At 40.4% G+C, this 19,250-nt stretch overlaps 2 protein-coding genes and 1 long non-coding RNA gene across 4 annotated transcripts in view; 1 reads left to right on the top strand and 2 right to left on the bottom strand.

The window, feature by feature from the left end:
- ATP6V1H (ATPase H+ transporting V1 subunit H) overlaps nucleotides 1-7,963 on the bottom strand; it is a 47,932-nt gene extending 39,969 nt beyond the window's left edge. Inside the window, exons 1-2 of one of the 2 annotated variants that reach the window (XM_053981141.1) lie at nucleotides 7,787-7,963; nucleotides 6,352-6,478 (exon numbers count right to left, since the gene is read on the bottom strand). In XM_053981141.1, coding sequence (XP_053837116.1) covers nucleotides 6,352-6,455 — 104 coding nt within the window. In that variant the 5' untranslated portion in view covers nucleotides 6,456-6,478; nucleotides 7,787-7,963. The remainder of the gene's footprint in view (nucleotides 1-6,351; nucleotides 6,479-7,786) is intronic. The other variant, XM_053981134.1, reaches the window with a different exon arrangement.
- A 1,318-nt stretch (nucleotides 7,964-9,281) lies between these two features.
- On the bottom strand, nucleotides 9,282-11,565 carry LOC128819853 (uncharacterized). The gene is made up of 5 exons (XR_008440769.1): nucleotides 11,513-11,565; nucleotides 10,485-10,564; nucleotides 10,076-10,213; nucleotides 9,941-9,986; nucleotides 9,282-9,446 (listed from the first exon to the last, which is right to left on the bottom strand). It is a non-coding gene; the product is annotated as an uncharacterized LOC128819853 (long non-coding RNA).
- Nucleotides 11,566-14,668: 3,103 nt separating this feature from the next.
- The window catches only part of RGS20 (regulator of G protein signaling 20), a 33,684-nt gene continuing 29,102 nt past the window's right edge, over nucleotides 14,669-19,250 (top strand). Inside the window, exon 1 of the mRNA XM_053976471.1 lies at nucleotides 14,669-14,791. Coding sequence (XP_053832446.1) covers nucleotides 14,669-14,791 — 123 coding nt within the window. The remainder of the gene's footprint in view (nucleotides 14,792-19,250) is intronic.

Genomic DNA, 19,250 nt, shown 5'->3' on the forward strand with positions numbered 1-19,250 from the left:
GAATAACAGTCTAAGCCAACCAAGAAATAAATGCTGAAAAACAAAATTACTTGTTACTTTGAGTTTGCTGTAAGCACTGAAGAAAACTGTAAGGAGAACAGAGATCATGGTTCCTAATTTATTTTTAGCTTTCACTAATCACATTTTGAGTTTAAAAACTGATATGCATGCAAGTTCATCCAAACAGATAGCAAGGGGGCTTGATATAGTGAACTGTTGTGGATACCTGTAAGAGAACAGGTGTCTACTTACTCTTCTCTTCAACTTAATATTCAAGTTGTTGCTGCCATCACCAGTGCTATTTCAGAAAGCTGTAGACTCAGCTGAAGAGTCAGACAGACTTGCAGAACACTACTGCTTTTTTTTTTTATAATACAAAACTTTACATCACAAGAAATAAAAAAACTTGTCAAAAGAGTACAGTCAGGTACTCTTCAGGTAAGAAAAGTAATTTTAAATCAAGTAGTCCTAAAAATATCCAAGATTTTAATAGGTGACTAGCTTTACTAGGTAATACCAGGAGGGCTTCAGGAAAGAAGACATTCATGCACAGTCACAGGGGATGAAAGCATTAGACATTCCTGCTTCAGTTATTTCCAAGACTCATCTCCTCTTAATATTTCCACTAAATAAAATGCCTCTTCCACTTTGCAAAGCCATGTAGCATGGACTCTTCACCCATCTTTTCCATATTCAAGGTCAGTTTCCAGATGTTCCATGACTAGAGATTACATTAAAATCATTGCAAAATTTGCAGGAAGTGTTCACCTTTTTTTTCCCAACTGGCTCACCTGGATTCTTGAAATAGCAAAGTAAGACCTACAATGTGTTCTTTTCTTTCCTCCTACTTAAATGATTATGTCTTGAGCACGGCCCCATCACAGAGCCATCTTTTATCTATTTACTATTGAAGCAAAGAACGTAAGTAGTCCAGTGCCATGTGTGCTACTCCTGTATTCCAGCTGCTTTGTTACAGATATCCTCATATGCACTGAGGAAAGGCAATCAAGATTCACTAGAAGGAAGATTCCTAAAGCCAGTGGTAGGGTAGTCCTTGCCCAACCTCTGCAAAAACTTAAATAATGATAATGCTGACCAAGCCAGGGACTCATGGATCATACTGATAAAAAAGTAACCAGATAAGCTGCTTGTTTATAAGAATATGGCCATTTACAAAACACTTCAAAGATGACCTAAGATGAACCCTTAATTTTCAGCTTTAATGTTGGAGAAAGCCTCAGTCCATGAAGAGAGATATTTCTTTACAGTCAAGCTATTAGAAGAGGTCTGCCACCTGCAAAGGAAAAAAAGCTTTCAAGCTTTTGCTTTTATCCTACATTAGGCCACAGGAAAAAAAGAAAAAAAGATGTGGGGATTGATATTGCTGTGAGGAAAAAAAAGACATTAAAGTTTTTTCTTTATCACTTTGTTAGTACCATTCAAAAATATATCTTCCAACCCATACAAAACATTGCAAGGGATCTGACAGCTTTTTAAACAAGCTGATAATATTTTATCAAGGAACTCATACATCTGATTAATAGTTTTAGTCATTTCAAATGCATCCATTTCCATTCATCTCATTTTAAAACTGAAATGACTGATATACAGTAAACATTACACAGTGAAGGGAGGGGTAAGAAAACCAATCAAAAATCATGAGAAAGTGCAGAACAAATTCAGACAGCTGATACTGAGTCCCATGATGCTATTACACATTTTCCTCACCCCCTCTTCAAAGCAACAGAAATTTCCCAGCACCTTTTAGCAAACAAGCAACCAAAGCCTCCCTCCATCCCTCTTCCTAGCAGCCATTTAACTTGTTGTTTTCCAGGATGTGTCTACAGTCTTTTGCCAAGATAGAAGTCACTTTGAGCTTCTGTGTCCTGGTTTCAGCTGGGATAGTTAATATTCTTCCCAGTAGCTGGTACAGTTCTGTGTTGCAGATCTAGTATGAATTCCTCATTATTTTTTATTATTTTTTTCCTCTTCCTTTTCTGTCCTATTAAAGTCTCTTTATCTCAACATGTGAATTTCCCCCTTTTTTTCCCTCCTGTCTGAGTACATCAGGTTTAGGACAGGAGCCCTGTAAGCACCTTTCAAAGCTCTGTTCCTGGGATACCAAGAGCTGCCTTTGACAGCACTTCCAAGAGGAGACAAAACTGAAACTCAAGGATTCAGAAAACATGAATTTGCACGACCACCATTTTTAAATCCGCCTGATCGCTCAATATGACTCAGAAGCTTGTGATTCCTTCTTTTAATTGTGCATTTCCTCCATCAACTCTTGTTCCTTTTTTTTTTTTTTTTTTGAATGCTTTAACAAAAGACACTCTGGAGGTTAGGGTATTTTTGTTTGGTTTTGGCTTTGTTTTGGGTTTGTAATATTAAAAAATTGACTATATATGCAGCAAATATGAAGCTCATATAAAACCATAATATCACGGCATAATTTCTTTTATCCAGGTATCTACAGTACTTTGCATGTACCTAGAGACACTAAATTTATCCAATTGCTCAACAGTTTTAGCACTACAAAATTAAAACAGTAAAACAGACTGAATGTACTCTATAAGACTCGATCAGATTTGAGGAAAAAAATCAAAACAAAACAGAAGAACCCCCGCCACATACTACAAATTAGGAAACCTCTATATTTCCTCTAAGACAAGACTGACTTTTAAAGTCTGATATATTTAACCTGCCTTAGAAGATTCTTCCACTACCAGGAAAATAGAAGAGATATTTTAGCACCAGAATTCACAAACATCCATGTGAAGTATTTGAAAACACACAAGAAACTATGTACAAATTAGCCATCAAGTATCTCATCTGATTAAATATACAGCATTGTCAAATGCTGTGTATCTAGAAACCTACAGCGCAGTAAGGTGCAACTTAAATGCTGAAACAAGTTCAATTTTCCATAGAATTCATTTACTACCCTAAGAAAACAAACGCAAACCTGCTTCAAGCAAGTCAAGACACCCTCCCCTGGCATTCTCACACCCTGAGGCAAATGCTGAAAGCAACCACACAGAGCAAAACAGCAAATGCCTTTTTAACTCAAGGAGGGCACCCACACCTCTGAACTGCAACAAGTCTCAAGATCCAAAGGCAGCAAAGTCCATACAGAACTAATGGCTTCCACAGACAGACCTACACATCACCTTCCACTGTTACAAGCTTTGTTACTTTCTTCTCCCTCAGACACAGACCCCAGCTGGAATCCAACACAAAGAAAGGATAAATTTTAGCGCCAGAAAACAAATAATCTTTTTCCACAGCTTGATTTTGTAAGGAGCAGTGAACACACAAGCAAGCTGGCAATACAGACAATTGTCATATCTAACAGTATATAGAAAAAAACATCAAAAGTCAGCAGTTGTGTGTTAGTGTAGTTTGATATTTAGTTTACAGTTACAACCTTCAGAGATGGAATAAACACTGTGTCAGTTAATCTTTAGCTTGAACTGACTCTACAAGAAAAGTCAGGCTACTGAAGTCTGACCAGCTACAAGTAAGCCATTTTACTTTTGCACTGAAGAACAGAGAGAGGAAAAAAGAACTTCAGAATGCCCTTTGGTGTGACCTGGAGCCCAGTGCTGTTACAAGTGATGCAATCTTTAAAGCACCATTATACACATACAACTGCCGCAGGCAGAGGAGAAAAAAACACTTCATCAGAATTTCTTGTGAAGTTCTCTGACTTCAACTATCTAAGTATTACAGTTTCTTCAACTACATAAATACTGCCTCTTGTTTAAGCAGCATAAATCATGTTTAAGAAACAAAAATCATGTCACACCTGAGTTGATGTGTTAATTTAGGGGAAACAAAAATATTTCTTTTAATTTAAAAACATCTGATGAGCTGAAGTAATCCCTTCATATATATTTATATGCAAGTTTACCACAGTAAGTGCGCAGACAATCAGAATAAGGAGCTCAAAAGAAAGAGAACTGTCCTTTCAAGTACCCCATTTTCCTTCTCCATAAACCAGACCAAAACAAACCACTCTGACCTGCCTCTAACAGGTGCATCAAATAAAGTACTTTCCACTCATTTAATAACGTGCTTCATTTCGGAAATGAATCAATATAACTGCACTGATTGACTTTCCAAGAAATCCCTTAAAGCTCAGCCTCAAAGACACCACCACATTCAAACCTGTCCATTATAAAAAGGACACATCCAAATCAAGGTATGAATTTATTTCCTTTGGAAGCACCAAGAGTTCTGCTGATGTTTTTCAATAACTCATTATAAGGAAACTGCTCAGTCAAAGAAGTTGTTATCTTCAAGAAGCTCCACAATCCCTCTGGCACCATTTAAGTCAATCCTTGAAGCCAACTTAGCCAGACAGCCAGGCTGTTATCAGTAAATATGAGACACAAAAATTACATTTCTTTCAGAGCAGTAATAAAGAGGACACACTGTTATTGACACGCAAAGGACACCAAGCATCAAAAAGTCTCACTCATCCTCTCACAGGATCATAAACAATAGCCAGATGCACTACAATAGCCTCCAAAACCTAGCTAATTCCAAGAGAGGAAATAACTAGTTTCTTGTTCCTTCATAGATTCCAGAACAAAACCAAGTCAAATTCTACTGGTAAAATCCAAAAAAGGACCATGCCCTCTGATCAAAAGAAGTTACATAAAAATTTGCTGCCAGATTTACAAACAAAACTCCCTGTTTCATATACTGTACCAGAGAAAGAATCCCAGGAATTAATGAAAATTATTAACAGCAGACCACATAGTAAAAATAAAATACTACATAAATTCAACTCCTTGTCAAATAGATCCCCTGTACCAACAAAAGTTAAAAGACTTTTCTCACCAGCCCTATAGAAACACCAGAGAAGCAGTGAAAGAATCTCATATTCATTTCCATGAACAGTAAACAAGTGTAGTCCCACTTTCATCCCAAGTAACTGCAAACCAGCTGTTCACTGCCATTAGGACAGCAAAGGAACAGCTGTCCAGGTATCCTTGGGACACGTGTCCTGTCAGACAGATAAAAGGGCAGAAAGTAACAGCAAAAGCCACTTAAGATTGTTTGAAAAGTGCTTGGGACCTGCCCATGTCAGTTTACCACCCCAACCTCTCTCTTTCACCTGCAAAAACACTGAGTACCAAACTCAACCAGGAACTGATCCATCTTAAGAATAGCCTAGCAAAAAAAAAAAAAAAAAAGTTTTCTCAGAAGATCAGTTCCTTTATGCAGATTTATCCTGCAGATATACAATCACATAGGAAAGAATAATGGATTCTTGGGAATTCAACTAATGGAATAAGTCTGAAATACACAGGCCAGGGTAAAGCAGGTAGTCATTAGTAAGATTCCACTGGGTTAGCATTTCTTAGCTTACATGAGTACAGTTTTGCAAGGTTATTTAATATATGGCATATAAACATGTACCACACCAATCTGAAAAAACCCTATTTTTTAAAAAAGTGGTATCATGTTGATAATCAGAAAGCATCATCAGTATGGTTTGTACCTCTACAATCATGAAGATTTTTGCCACTTTAGTAACAAAGCAATTAACTATAAAGTAATTTGCTATTATAAATAGTAATTTACACTTTGTCAATATTTCTTATACCTACCTGTCACAAGGAGCAGGCTGCAAGAATGTTTCATTCCACTTCAGAGTACAAGTGAAAGCCTGTTTCTTCTCCCCATTTCCTACCTCACCCATAAACTTTTTCCTCAGCTTGTCTCTACATCCTCTCAGGACAGTACTTCTCTTGCTTCTTCTAGTGCCATCACATCCATGCAAAAGGAAACACTGAGCTTGCCTGGAACCACAGCACAGCTCTCCCCAGACTGAAGTATTTGTTTCAGCCTATTTCCTGATTTACTTGCTTAAGTTATCCTCCAGAATTAATGTTCCTTTACTTAAGGTATAGCTTCTTCTCCTGGATTATCACTCCAGTTTTGCTAGTTTATATTCCCACAAAAAGCCCTTCAGCAATACATACCATACCTACACTTAAGACAATTATTACTGTAAACTCTTCTTAATTCAGCAGTCATCCAATAAGGCTGAAATTGAGACTGGTGCTTGAATTATCAGGAAAAAAAACAGTTTTATGACACATTTGGGCAAACCTGTACCATTTGCTATTACAGCATTCAGTTGACACAAGTAGAGTTCCCCTTCTGGTAATAAGTCACAAGAAAATTTTCCACAGCCACTTTTCCACAGTAACTTTTTCCAACTACTTCCCTGTAGACAAAACACTCTTCACTGCAACATAATGCACCACTGTAGCCTAAAATCTCAAGAAGTCTAACACTTAGAAGGGGAAAAGAACATGGAAATATTTTACTTACTGGAGATACGACTGCCAGTTTACTTTGTTTGCCCGAACTTCAGCAGCTTTGGCAGCAATGATGTTTGTTGGGACAGCAGCATCTACAGCACCTCGGATATCCATCTTGACAGATAATTAAAATGTACCTAGAAATGCAAATCAGATTTGAGACCTCTAATTAAACAGCAGAGTATTTGTCCAATATTTTAAAGAAATGAAAATGTCCCATTCCTTAACACTGTACTACTTTGTTTCTCTAAAAATCCAAGTTTCATAAAGAATTTAAAATGTGGCTTATTGGAAACAAAAATAAGCCATACCTACACGCTCATCTGTAGCCAATAATAAGCTAAAAATAAAAGACACAGATCATTACTAAAAAACTCCCAATCTTGTGAATCTTTAAACAATGAAATTAAGTTACTTGAATTGAGGTGACTCTTCTGCATCATCCAAGTAGCCCTACGGATAAGAGAACCTGTCTTCTTTCCAAATCTTCTTTCCAGAGTTAAAATTCAGTGCATATCCTCCCCACCCCACACATTAGGACTCATTTACTTCAGGTCTAAGAGTATTTAGACATTAGAAACATGCAAACTACAACTTCAGGGAGGAAAAAAACCCATAAGTATAAAAATTAAAACCATGCTACACAGACTTAACAAGAAAATCAAAATCATTAGTGTACAGAAAGCACACTGAAAAATAAATACGAACAGAAGCGCTTTATCAGGATATAGCACATTACCACAGATAGTGACCTTCACCACTTCTTTCCCCTTCCTTTATGGTTGAGATCTCCATCTGACTTTGATGCCAAAACAAGAAGTGTGTTGGCAGAGACTCCAGATCCAGCTAGAGCTGGAATTCCTTACAACCTGAACTGTACCCAGCCTCTCCACACAGCCTGTTTCTGGACTGTTCTGGCCCCCCTTACAGACCAAGCAAGAGCAAACTTGCACATTCAGGCCTATTCCTCGCAAGCACACTCTGCTTTTACGACTGAATGAAAACGCAGTTCTAACAAAAGCGAGCAAAAAATTAGGAACTATCCTGGGCAAACGGAGGAGGACAAATGCTCTCCCTTTGAAACCACTTCTATCGCACACAGGCGGCACCACTACGTCCTTCAAGGACTACTGAAGGTTTCCAGGCTCTCTGACCCACCCAGAGCCATTTAAACAGCGCCCGAGGGCAGAGTCGGTACCAGCGGTTTCAGGTACCTCGGCAGAAGCAGAGAGGCGCCCGGGACAGACCAGGCACGGTCCTGCCGTTCCCTGCACAGCTCACCGGCACGGCCGCCTCCCCAGGGGCCTGGCAGAGCCCAGACCCTCGCGGCAGCAGCGGAGCCCTTCGCACCCCCCGGGCCCCCAGAGCCCCCGCGAGAGGCCGTGAGGCGGCACGGCCCGACCCCGGCCCCCACCGCGCCAGGGCCCGGGGCAGCTCCTACTCACCGCAGGGGCGTGCCGGCGGCGGAGTCCGTGCAGGGCGGGCGGGAGGGAAGGAAGGGAGGGCGGGAGGGAAGGGAGGGAGGGAATGATGGAAGGAAGAAGAGCGAGAGGAGGCCGCGGGCGGCCCGGGCAGCACCGCGCACCCGCCGGCCCCGGCGCTGCCGCCGTCATGTGATGCCGCTCACGTGAGCGCGACGGCGGCCTGCGAGAGACATCCCGCCCCGCCCGCGTTTGCGCGCGGGCAGTCGAGTGACTGTATTCACGTATTTAGAGCGCATAAATATTCGCGTTTGTATATACTTACACATGTCATAGAGCCATAGGATGGTTTGGGTTGGAAGGGACCTTTAAGATCATCTGATTCCAGCGCCCCTGCCATGGATGCAGCCCAGGACAGGGTTGGCATTCCGGGCTGAGGGCACTTTGCCAGGTTATGTTGAGCTTCTTGTCAGCCAACACCCCCAAGTCCTTCTCCTCAGAGCTGCTCTCAGTCCGTTCTCTGCCCAGCCTGCATTTGTGTCTGGGATTGCCCTGACCCACATGCAAGACCTGTGACCTGTGTATACGTGTATGATCCTACACAGGGGATCTAATCCCGTAGATCTGGGAAGGCAGGATGAAGCATGTGCCCACAGGTGCCCACCTGTGCTGTTTGCAGAAATGGCTCAGCTTTTCCACAGAGACAGCGCGAGTCTGGCTGGGAAGGAAACTTGAGACTAAAGGCCCAAGTGTTTCAGAAGCTATGGGCTTAAGTTTTTATGTTTCTAAGAAAAAAAAAAAAAAATCACAGTGCATTCATTTGCTGAGTGAGATCTTCCAGTCATACCGTGCTGAAGCGCATAGACACACCACTCCGTGTCAGAAACTGTCCCGAAAAGTCATTCTGCTAACATATAAGGAGAAAACAAAAATCTTCAGCATTTTTTGGGTGAGCAGATCAAGACAGCCAATGACCAGCTCGCTTAGAGGTGGTCTACTGCTAACTTAATTTTTCTAGAGTCTCTGTATTTCCCATTTAGAGGATACACTGTTCTTTAAATTATGCCTGGTCAGTATCTCAATAGGTGGGGGAGATTTTAACTCCAGGACAGTTGTCACCGTACCACTGATTTATACTTCCTCCATAGAATTTTTCTTTTAAAATGGGTCTTCCTTCACACCACAAAAAAAAACCTGTTGGTTTCTTCATAGCAGAAGCGTAAATCCCAGGTACAGTCCAAGTAACAGCATTTACATGTCTTTGTGCTTCATCAGAAGAAAGCTCCCTAAGCGCTGTGCACACTCTGGGTCATGTAGCCTGTAATAAATACATCCATTAATGGATTCCATGGATTACCAAACATGTGGGGCTTGGAGGTTCAATCTAACACATTTGTGTTCTTGCACATTGCTTACTCACAGTGTTTAGAAATGCTGGCACAGCTCCCAATCTCTAGCGTAGAAATCTCCAGACAATTTTGAAAAATCAGTTACTCTGAAAGTTTATTTGAATCTGATTTTTGCTTCATAGCTGAGAGTTAGAATTTGGCCTTATTTTAACCAGTTCCTCTTTTAAAAGAGTCTTTGTAGCTTCAGTCCTGTGGCATTCAGTATTTCCTGCTTCTGCTCTGCCTGTTTATGGTATGTCTCACTTGCCACTCCTTTTGTGTGTAGCATTGGGCCTCTGGAATAAACATATTCACCTTTTCCACAGTCGTTTCAAATTGCATTACCAGTGATGGTACATATGGCTCTATCCATTTTATAAAGAAACAGAAGCCAAAGGTCTTGAAAGATAAACAGAACAAGGTTTGAAGCTTTTAAAATGCAACTGGCTTAATGAGGGCATATGCTGGTTTTGGCTGGGATTGAATTCGTTTTCTTTACAGTGACTAGCACGAGGCTATGTTTTGATTTGTGCTGAAAACAGGGATGTTTTCATTACTACTGAGCAGGGCTTGCACAGCACCAAGGCTTCTTCTGCTCTTCCCTCCACCCCACCAGTGAGAAGGCTGGGGATGCACAAGGAGTCTGGACAAGATACAGCCAGGACAGGTGACCCCAGCTGACCAAAGGGATATCCCACTCCATATGGCATCATGCTCAGCATAGAGAGCTGGGGGGGAAGATGAAATAAGGAGAGATATTTGGAGTGGTGGTGTTTGTCTTCCCAAGTACCTGTTATGCGTGCTGGAGCCCAACTTTCCTGGTGATGGCTGAACACCTGCGTGCCAAAGGGAAATCGTTAATTAATCCCTTGTTTTGCTTTGCTTGCATGAGCAGCTTTTGCTTTCCCTGTTAAACAGTCTTTACCTCAAACAATGAGTTTTCTCACTTTTGCTCTTCCATTTCTCTCCATTCCAGGGGGGAAAGTGAGCAAGCAGCAGTGTGGTGCCTGTTTGCCAGCTGGGGTTAAACCACAACAAGGCTTCAGAGGCCTGTACAGTGATCCTAAAAGATAGCAGTCAGCACATCACGCTTTGCTTCCATGAAACTTCCTCATTGTCCACAATGATGCTTCTGCCCAAACCCCAAACTGTCCCAGCACTGAAAACACTGATGACTGTGCATTCTCTTACCTAGGCCAAGTATGGTATTCTTTCATCTTCACCCTTCCAAGCTCAGCCCAATAGTTTAAGTAAACCCTTGCAAGCTGGATCAGCACCTTTTAATGCACATTTCCAGCTACCAGTTTTAAGACACAAGCAGAGTTGCTCCTTACCATGTGCCCCTCTGTCTAGCAGGGTAATGTCCTGAATTCTTGCTTAGATATGCAAAGCCATTTCTTCTGCCAGGGATCACCTATTTCAAGGAAATAATCCAAAATGCTGTAATCTTCTTTGCCCAGCATATTTCTCCCAGCCCTTTAGCACACTTCTGGCTTAACCCAAGAGTACCCACAGTACATTGTCTGAACCTGACTACAGGTATGCTCATGGATCATGGTTCTCTCACTTCTAGTTCCTACTTCCAATATTGTTTCAGTACCTTACTGTGAGCAGAAAATAATAATTCATGGTTTCAGTTTGGTGCCCAATGTGATCTCTTATTCAGAATATGGATCAGGTCATCAGTGGCCTTTTTTTAATAGCAGACTATTATTTACCTAATTCCACCACCTGCAAGAGTTTATCACCATCCCTTCAGCCTGGAGTCTGGCTAAAATAAGATGGATTGCTATTTGCAGTCAAAATTTTGATACTACAACAACATAGTCATTTGTCTGTAGAAAAGAAGTTTTAAAATGTGTGATTTGGCATTTGACTTCATCATAAATTTCATACTCTGGCTTTACTTTTCATTTCCCAGGCGGTTTAGAGGCTACAGTAAAAATATTTCCCTGTAACTTTTCTGTAACCTTGTAGTGAGGCATGGTTGAAAGTATGCATCTACTGACTTAGCAGAAATGCAAAGAGGGAGAAATAATTGTAATAATGATTACTTTTTTTTTTTTTTTTTTTTTTTTTTTTTTTTTTTTTTTTTTTTAACACAGATTCCAAGGGGTATTTAAGGAACTATGAGAGTAAGCATGACATCTGTGCCAGGCAGAGTAATAGAATTTCTAGCAGAGGAATCAAGATTGTGAACCCAATGTGCCATGTTGAAGATTGCAAACAATAAATTGTTCCTGAATATACCTGTATACAGATATATTTAATTTACATGTTCTGCTGTGCCATGCAATGGAATAAAGGCAAAACATGAACACAAAATTACTGTAGCTCGGTAAGGGACAGTCATGTCTCACACCTCTGCAGGGTTCTTCATGCAGGGTTCTTCAAGGTGTGTAAGGTGTGGTACTCCATCCAACAACTCTCCTAAGTTAAGAGGGAGAGTGTGGGCATTGATTCATAAATGAGAATTGTTTTGCACATCCTCTTGAATGAGACACACAGTAGAGGGTAAGAAGAAATTAGCAGCTTTCATACTACAGACAGGTCTTCAACAGAGTGCAAAAAGCATCTGGTTGGAGTCTGTTCTGTTCAGCACACTCAGAAGTGTTTGAGAAAGGACATATACAATAGTGTTATATACAATTATACATATACTACGCAATAGTGTCGTGGAAACTTTGCTCGTGACAGTGTTACTCCTTTGACAAATGCACAGTGGAATTGTGGACCACTTTGTCAGAGGGTGGTAAGCTACCAAGATTCACATGTGCTCTTATCCCCCATTTTCAAATACTTGGGCACATCTGAAAATTTTCACCAGTGTGAGTCCCATGAGGCACTCTTTGTGTGAAGGAACTTTATTGCATTGCAAGGGAAAGCTTTGAGAAAGGAAAGAATTGTACAGTTTTTACAGGAGCCTGTCTTGTGTGCCTGTCACCACTATGACAGCAAAAGGCAATTCTCAGCAACCAGTACAAACCCATCCTGTGTCATCAGCTTGGAGCATCCCATGGTGCTTTATTTATGCTGGTTGATTCTCTGGATCTTGCTGAAGGTAATGACTGTAAAAGTGCTGTGTGCCTACATTTTGGCAAGCATCTATCCTTTAGGAGTCAGGTGTGCAAAGCAATTCTCATTTAGCTATTTTTGGTCACATCAGTGCTTGTCCATTAACTTCTGGCAATGCAGCTTCACTTGAAGTTGCTATGTTTAGATAACTTTATTGATGTGTGAAACAGAGTGAAAAGTGAAAAGCACATCAGCATGCAGGAATAAAAGTCATCCATTTCCTGGATCACAAAGAATAAGAATGCTCAGTAGTTTAATACTAGAAAATTAATGCAGATGAGTCATCCTCACGCTAAAACTACAGACAACTGGATTGTGAGAGTGTTTTTCTGTTCTCCTTTCTTTCTTGTAATAAGAACAATGTATCATTTTCTATCACTTATTCTCTAAATTACAGAAGTGTTTTGCGCACCTGCCATTTAACCTTTCAGCATTCTGTGCATAACCTGGCTCCTGCATGTCTGCACAAGTATTTAACATGTGTAGAAGAAAATGCTTTGAAAGTTTATCAAAGCAAAACATGCTAAGAAGGTTAGGAAAGTGAGCACACTTCCTAATTCACAAAATGATCAAGTTTTTTTTTTTTTCCTGTCTAATTGTGGAGGGTTGAAGAGGCCTCATTAAAGAGGCCACCTTGCATGGAAACAGAAGTGATTTTTCAATATGAGAAGATGTGGAGTACTTCATTAGATGTTTGTCCTAAGGAATTGTCCCATTGTGAACTGGATTTTTACTGCTTCCTCTGTCTTTGTTTTCTCCTTATTTTATCTTCATTTTATTGTGTGTGTCATGGTGGGAAAACATTATTTTGTGAGTATCCTTTTTAACAAGTAATGCCTGCTTCCTACAGCCTATATAGACTCATCTGACTTCTAGGTCATAGATCATTTGATAGATCATAGATCACTTGGATCATTTTTCTTTTAAATTAATCAGATTCTGGCCCAAAGGATCTAGCAAAGCTAATATGCCACAGTTGTGCATATGTTATAACAGGCAACCTTCTGGTTGCTCCACCACCTCTTTGAAATTAGGTTTTATGAGCTCAGTGAAGGAAGCACACATCACTTATCTGCAATAAGAGTGGTCTTTTTGACAAAAATATAAACTAACATGTTATTGTAATAAATACATCTTCTATTTTTTCCCCTAGTATAAAGGAACAATGCTGTAATGCCAGAAAACTGGAAGTGAAGTGCTATGCAAAAACAGGAATAGAAAGGCCAGTGCAGTACTCTTTGTAGCCTTGACAAATAATGCATCTGGGGTTAAAATAGTATTACTTTAGGGAGTAGGGACACGTGTCTCTGTCTCATGCACATTCCCTTCTCTGTTGAAAGCTGAAGAGTCTCCAGCTACTCTTTGAGCCTACAGCATCTCCTCCTTTCAACTGTTGCTCTGTGACAACAGTTTTTGTCTGTACAAGATCTGTACACCAGCAACTCTGACAAAGTCAACTTCTTACTGGAACTTATGCTGTAACAGAGTTTACTGTACAATGACTTCTAGTGCAATTTACCTTGTCAAGCCTCATTAGTCTTAATTTTTCTCCTTAGCATTTACTGGGTTTATCTGAAAAGAGGATAGAAATGTGACCAAAGTAGCTTTTCTCACAAGAGATGCTGTGTGGGCAGATGTGTTATATCTACCTTGTATCTACAGTGCTGAATTGTCAAAACTTTGGATTCTTGGTAGAAAAAAAATAGTTGGGTTAGACATATCTTTTAGCTTGAAAAAAGATGTAAACAATAACAAGTGAATGTTGGCAAAAACCAGGCAGCCCTCTATACAGCTGGGAGAAATAACCTATTAATAATCTACCTGGAGCTATAGTCCTTATATTTAGTGTATGTCCTGAGACATGGCTGCAGCTCCATGTGCTGTTTTCACTGGCACTGCAAGGATTAGCAGCAGGCCATCTGTTCAGCCAATGAGGAAAAACATGTGATTGGCAGGTACCACTGACCTAAGACAGACATCTCCATTTGGTGCTGCCTGCAGAGTGTAACTGTGTGCTGAGTTCCTTCTTCTTTCAAGTTGTAAATGAAATACATTCACACGGAGGTGATAAAAAGTGTCTCATGGTTGTTACAGCTTGATTCTCTGGTATGTTGAACCACTCTGTGCTTGTCTTTCTCCTTTGCAATTTACTAAAACCTACAAAGTTGTGAGTCTAATCTCTAAGCTGGCACATGCTGAAGGGATGAGACACTGCAGATATCTGAGAGCAGATAATCCTGTTTGTCTCCAGAACTGCGGAGGCTGCAGGAAGAACAGGCAAGCTGGACAGTAGTCCATCAGTGTAAGGACAAGCAATCTTTATGTTGTTGTCATTCAGCTCAATGTCTGGGATTTGGTTTAATTTCATCTTTAAATATAAGTGGTGCTTTTCCAAGAAAGGTCACTGTACAATTTGATTCAGGAACAGCCTTTTTATTTCTTGATGTGGAGGCAAGTTGTGCTCTACTTCAGGACTCACAGCTACCATGCAGACAACTGTCAGGCAAAGGAGAACCTCCAAAATGAAGATGAAGCAGATATTAAAGCTGCACAGTGGATTTTCAAGGTAAGAAAAAAATTTCAGGATTAGTTATACAAATGTCCTGTAGGAGGGGGTGAAATGGTGTATCTGAAAAAGAGGAGAAAAAAATATAAATGTAATGAATAACAGCCATGGGCTGTTCATCACCAAGACATCACTATTCATGCAGTTTACCTTTTTCCTGAGCCTCATCCCCTGTCCTCTGTTCCTCAGCATGTTGCAATCACAATGACAAAGGAGGTAGTGATCCGCTTTCCCACTGTCTGCTTTCAAAGAATATAATAAACATATCCATCTAACAAAAATTATTCATGTTTTGTGAAGCTAATCTGTTGTTAAAAGGGTGAGGGAAAATATGTTGCTTTATGGTGTTTAGGCACTGAAGAGTTCTGCAGTTTTTACTGATGCTATGTCAGATTATTTTTATTGGTAGTTGACAAAAGATGATATGCCAAAGAAATCAAACTGCATAATACTGAAGTCTACTAGGGAGTTATTACAGTAAATCCTCTTTAGTGAACCTATAGAGTATTCCTTAATTAGAAACAACAGTCATGTATCTTCTAGATTTTGTCAAAAGCCTGAAATCTACCTGAGGGATGAACTGATATTATTTATTTATTTATGCAAGACCTATCAGCACAGCAAGAGAGACAAATGCAAGAAACTGTATCTTATTAAAGCTTTGGGGCAAAAGTGGTGCACCATTGTGCATGATAGGGGAAGGAATGTGATAGCAAAGTTGTGCACTCCTGAAACTACAAAGGTTGTCTTTTTTCAGACTTAAAGCCAGCACAGAGGGGGACTAAGACATCCAGTTGAGTTTGTTGGCAGGGTTGGTGAAAGTTAAAACAGGGGAAGGAGCCATTCCTCATTCCACATCTGCCTTACAAATACTCAATTTAAATCTAGAATTGATCTCTCCATTTCATTTCCTTAGCCAAAGTATAACCATTTCTAAGAGGCCATTTCATTTGAATTATAGGAATGCACTTATCAGAAATCCTAAATGACTTTCATTTCTTTTGCTGAGAGAAAATGCTCAGCCTGGTTTGCTGATATCAGAAAACTGTTTCTGATAATGAACAAAGTACACTCTGTTCAGAATTTCATGTAATTCTGTCCTGTTTTCTGTCCATTTGGCACATGAGCCTGGGGACTTCTTGACCCTCTTGAAGGCAGAAGTGGTTTTGTCATAGGCCCAATGGCTCCTGAAGTTAACAACTGACAGGCATGGTTTCTGAAATCCAGATACTGAGTTCTTCATAACTCATGTCCCCAGTCATTTCTCATTTAGCCATCCTTTAATTCACTGCCGGTGAATTGTTCCCTTCAGCTTGCTGATTGCTTTTGTGGATATCACCTGAATTTGTAGTTTGTTGCTGAGTCTCTGAGAACATGGTGCACAGGACTGAGTCAGCAACCTTGTAGAGGATAACTTATTATTTCTCTATTCTGCAAAAGATTGATCTGTAGAGGGACATAAATGCCACTGGAATTATCAGAGCCAGCTACTGTCCACAATTCCTTTAACAGCATTGCTACCAGAACTTGCTATGTGTTCAATTTACTTTGTTTAGTGCTTTTGTTTCTAAATGCTGCAGCTCTACTGGTGTGGCTCTCATCCCTGGTAGCAGAGACAGCCTGCAGGGACTGCCCAGGAGATGTTCTGTAACCACTTTCTGAGCTCAGTTGAGTTGAAATTGCTGTGATGTGGAAGCTCAGGTATGAGGCTACATTCTCTGGGGGAACATGTCTCCAAAACTTCATAAACCATATCAGCAAATGACCCTTCCACATATGTAATGTAAGCAATCTTACTGGTAGCTAATGAGTCTACAAGGATTGTGATAGGAAGTTAGAAAACTTACCTGTCTAGAAGTGTGTACAGCCCTAAGGCTGGGGAACTAAAATAAACTGCAGGCTTTACTTCACATGGGTGGGAAATGCCTTTCTCTTTTAACAGATAGAGAACCACTGCACAGAGGGTTTACATGATTTCCTAGTAGTATTTAGGAAAATAACTTCAGGTTTGTAAGGTTCAAGACCAGTTTGTCACTTACACTTCCAGAATGGAGGAGATCACATTAAAAGTTGGGGTTTTTTTAATAACTCCTGGTGACATTGAAATGTACAGAAAGTTCAGGTTCTTTTGGTAAAATGTTTCTATATGTGACACTGGTTTCTATAGAAAGATTATGTTCTTAGACCTGTAATTTGTGTGACTGACAGGGTCCTTGATCAGACTGATTCCACAATCCTCATTAATTCCCATGTTCCCTTCCACTTTAGATGAGATTTTGGATTTGATACTTCTCAATGTGACTGGTGGCTGCTTCTAAGAGCAAGTTGGCGTCTAATTCAACATGCCAGAGGGTAAAAAAGCCAAAATATCAAGTAAATTTTTCAATTAAAAAAAAAGCAAAAACAAAACAAAAAGCTCAACAACAAACCTAAATATTTTAATGGAACACTTAAATTAGGTTTATTTATTCTTGAATGTGCTTTCAAAGAGAAACTGAATTACAAGAGAAATGTTTTTGGAAAATGGTAGGCAAAGCTTAAAGGCCTTTTAAATTCTCTTCATGACATTTAAATTAAGTCAATGAGTTGTTTGTTTCTATCTCCATTTGCATTGCTTAAAAAGCTTTTCTCTCTGGCATGTTTGCATCTTGATTTATAAAAGTGTTAAAAAGCAAAATGAATAAACTGCTTTTTACCACTATCAACACAAAGATACAAGGATTTTCTTAACCCAGAGACAGACACAGACACATTTATGTGTGGTCCCAAGGAGCTTTTTGCAAGTAAACAAAATAAAACACCCCTGAAAAATTATGATGGCCTGCATCATATAATGCAGTGCAAAGAGAGATAGTGTAAGGTTTCAAATATATCACAGTTTCTTTCCCCCATGGACAAAATTTAGCCAAAGTCCTGTTCCACTATCTCATTGCTATCCTTTCCTCAGAAGAGGGTGAGAATGTTCCCCAGAGCGCTGCCACATTTTAGTTCATGTCCAGATTACACCTGGATAGAACCTGTTTCACTTCTATAACATAAATGTGGTTTCTAAGCATACAGTCTCCAGATTTGGTTGGGTTTACATGAATAACACACCTACAGACAGCAAGGGACTGGGCAAGTGCAGATAGGAAAGCAGTGTGAGGGCTCTGAGGACATTAATAAGTGTTCATGGCCCTGACCAGCCTCAACTGGGACCTCTACCCTCACCCATGGACCCAGCAGCTCTGTTTAAGTTTAACCCAGAGGGCCTGTTTCCTTGAGCTGAGCCTGAAGGAGTGATGGTCTCCAGTCAAGTGACAGCCATGTAGTGGAGTCTGCCACCTTGGGCTGACTTCCTGGCTTGACCTTGGCTGTCACCTGTCAGTGTGGGCTGGGTGGTTGTGGGACCTGATCGTAAATCTGATCTGAGGAGTTGACTTCCACCTTGTTGTGATACTGTTTTATGATCTGCATCTTTCTTGAATTTGTCTCTATGTTCAGTTTGCCTAGCTCAAGTAGGGGGAGTGGGATCCCTTTGCTTCCAGCTCTCCTCCTGTGAGGGGGCAGCCCTGTCCTTGCTAGGGATTGAAGCAGAATCCTTTCCAGTTTCTGCTGACATTTGCCTCACCTGTAAGGGCTTTCTTTCCTCCCCAGGGCATGGAGCAGAGAGGTGAAGAAAAGCATAGTGTTAAGTGAGAAGGTATCTGCCAAGGAGATGCAGTGAGCAAGTATGAATCCTCCTTAAACAATAACATGTAGGCTGAGGCACCGTGACACCTGGTTATACCAGCATGGCTTTTCTGCTTGCCAAGTCCTATCCACTTAAATTCTGTGGGGGGGACCAGGCAGAAATGGAAACGGCCTAGAGTATGCTGTCTGAAGGAGCAGCCCCAGGGAAGTGTGGTATCCTTCATCCTTGGTCTAGCTTATCTAGCTCTGCAGGGATCCTTTGGGCCTGGAGATGTCCAACATTATTCTATGAACTGCTTGTAATGTGAAAGTCACTCATGACCATGCATAGGTCACCTAAATTATTTGGCAACTGCTGTGAATCGTAATTTCTTTGATAAAATAGCAATCCATTCACAAACAATTCCAGAAAGGTCAAAAATCATAACAGTTGTTATTTGCAAAACTTTGATGCCAGTTGAATAATTGCACTACTTTATCCAAGTACTCCAGTGTCTTCAGCTGATGAGTGCTGGCAGTCATTAATTGGTGCTACTCTTAACAGTCCCTCTGAAGTCACATGCTCTCTTTATCTTTTGTAAGAGTAGGAAAAGTCCTGGTGTTAGTAAATATACTCATCCTTTTCAGTCAATATAATCCCCACCAAGTGTGTTTGCAGTATGTTTTTCATACTTAGTCACAGTAGCATTTGTGTGTCTGAAAGCTTGTGATTGTCAGAGGATGCTGAGAACAAACCAAGAACACACTTCTGTTCTTCTGAACAGGTCTTGTACATGGTTAAACAGGC

The sequence above is a fragment of the Vidua macroura genome, chromosome 1, assembly GCF_024509145.1.
Source record: "Vidua macroura isolate BioBank_ID:100142 chromosome 1, ASM2450914v1, whole genome shotgun sequence".
Classification (NCBI taxonomy): domain Eukaryota; kingdom Metazoa; phylum Chordata; class Aves; order Passeriformes; family Viduidae; genus Vidua; species Vidua macroura.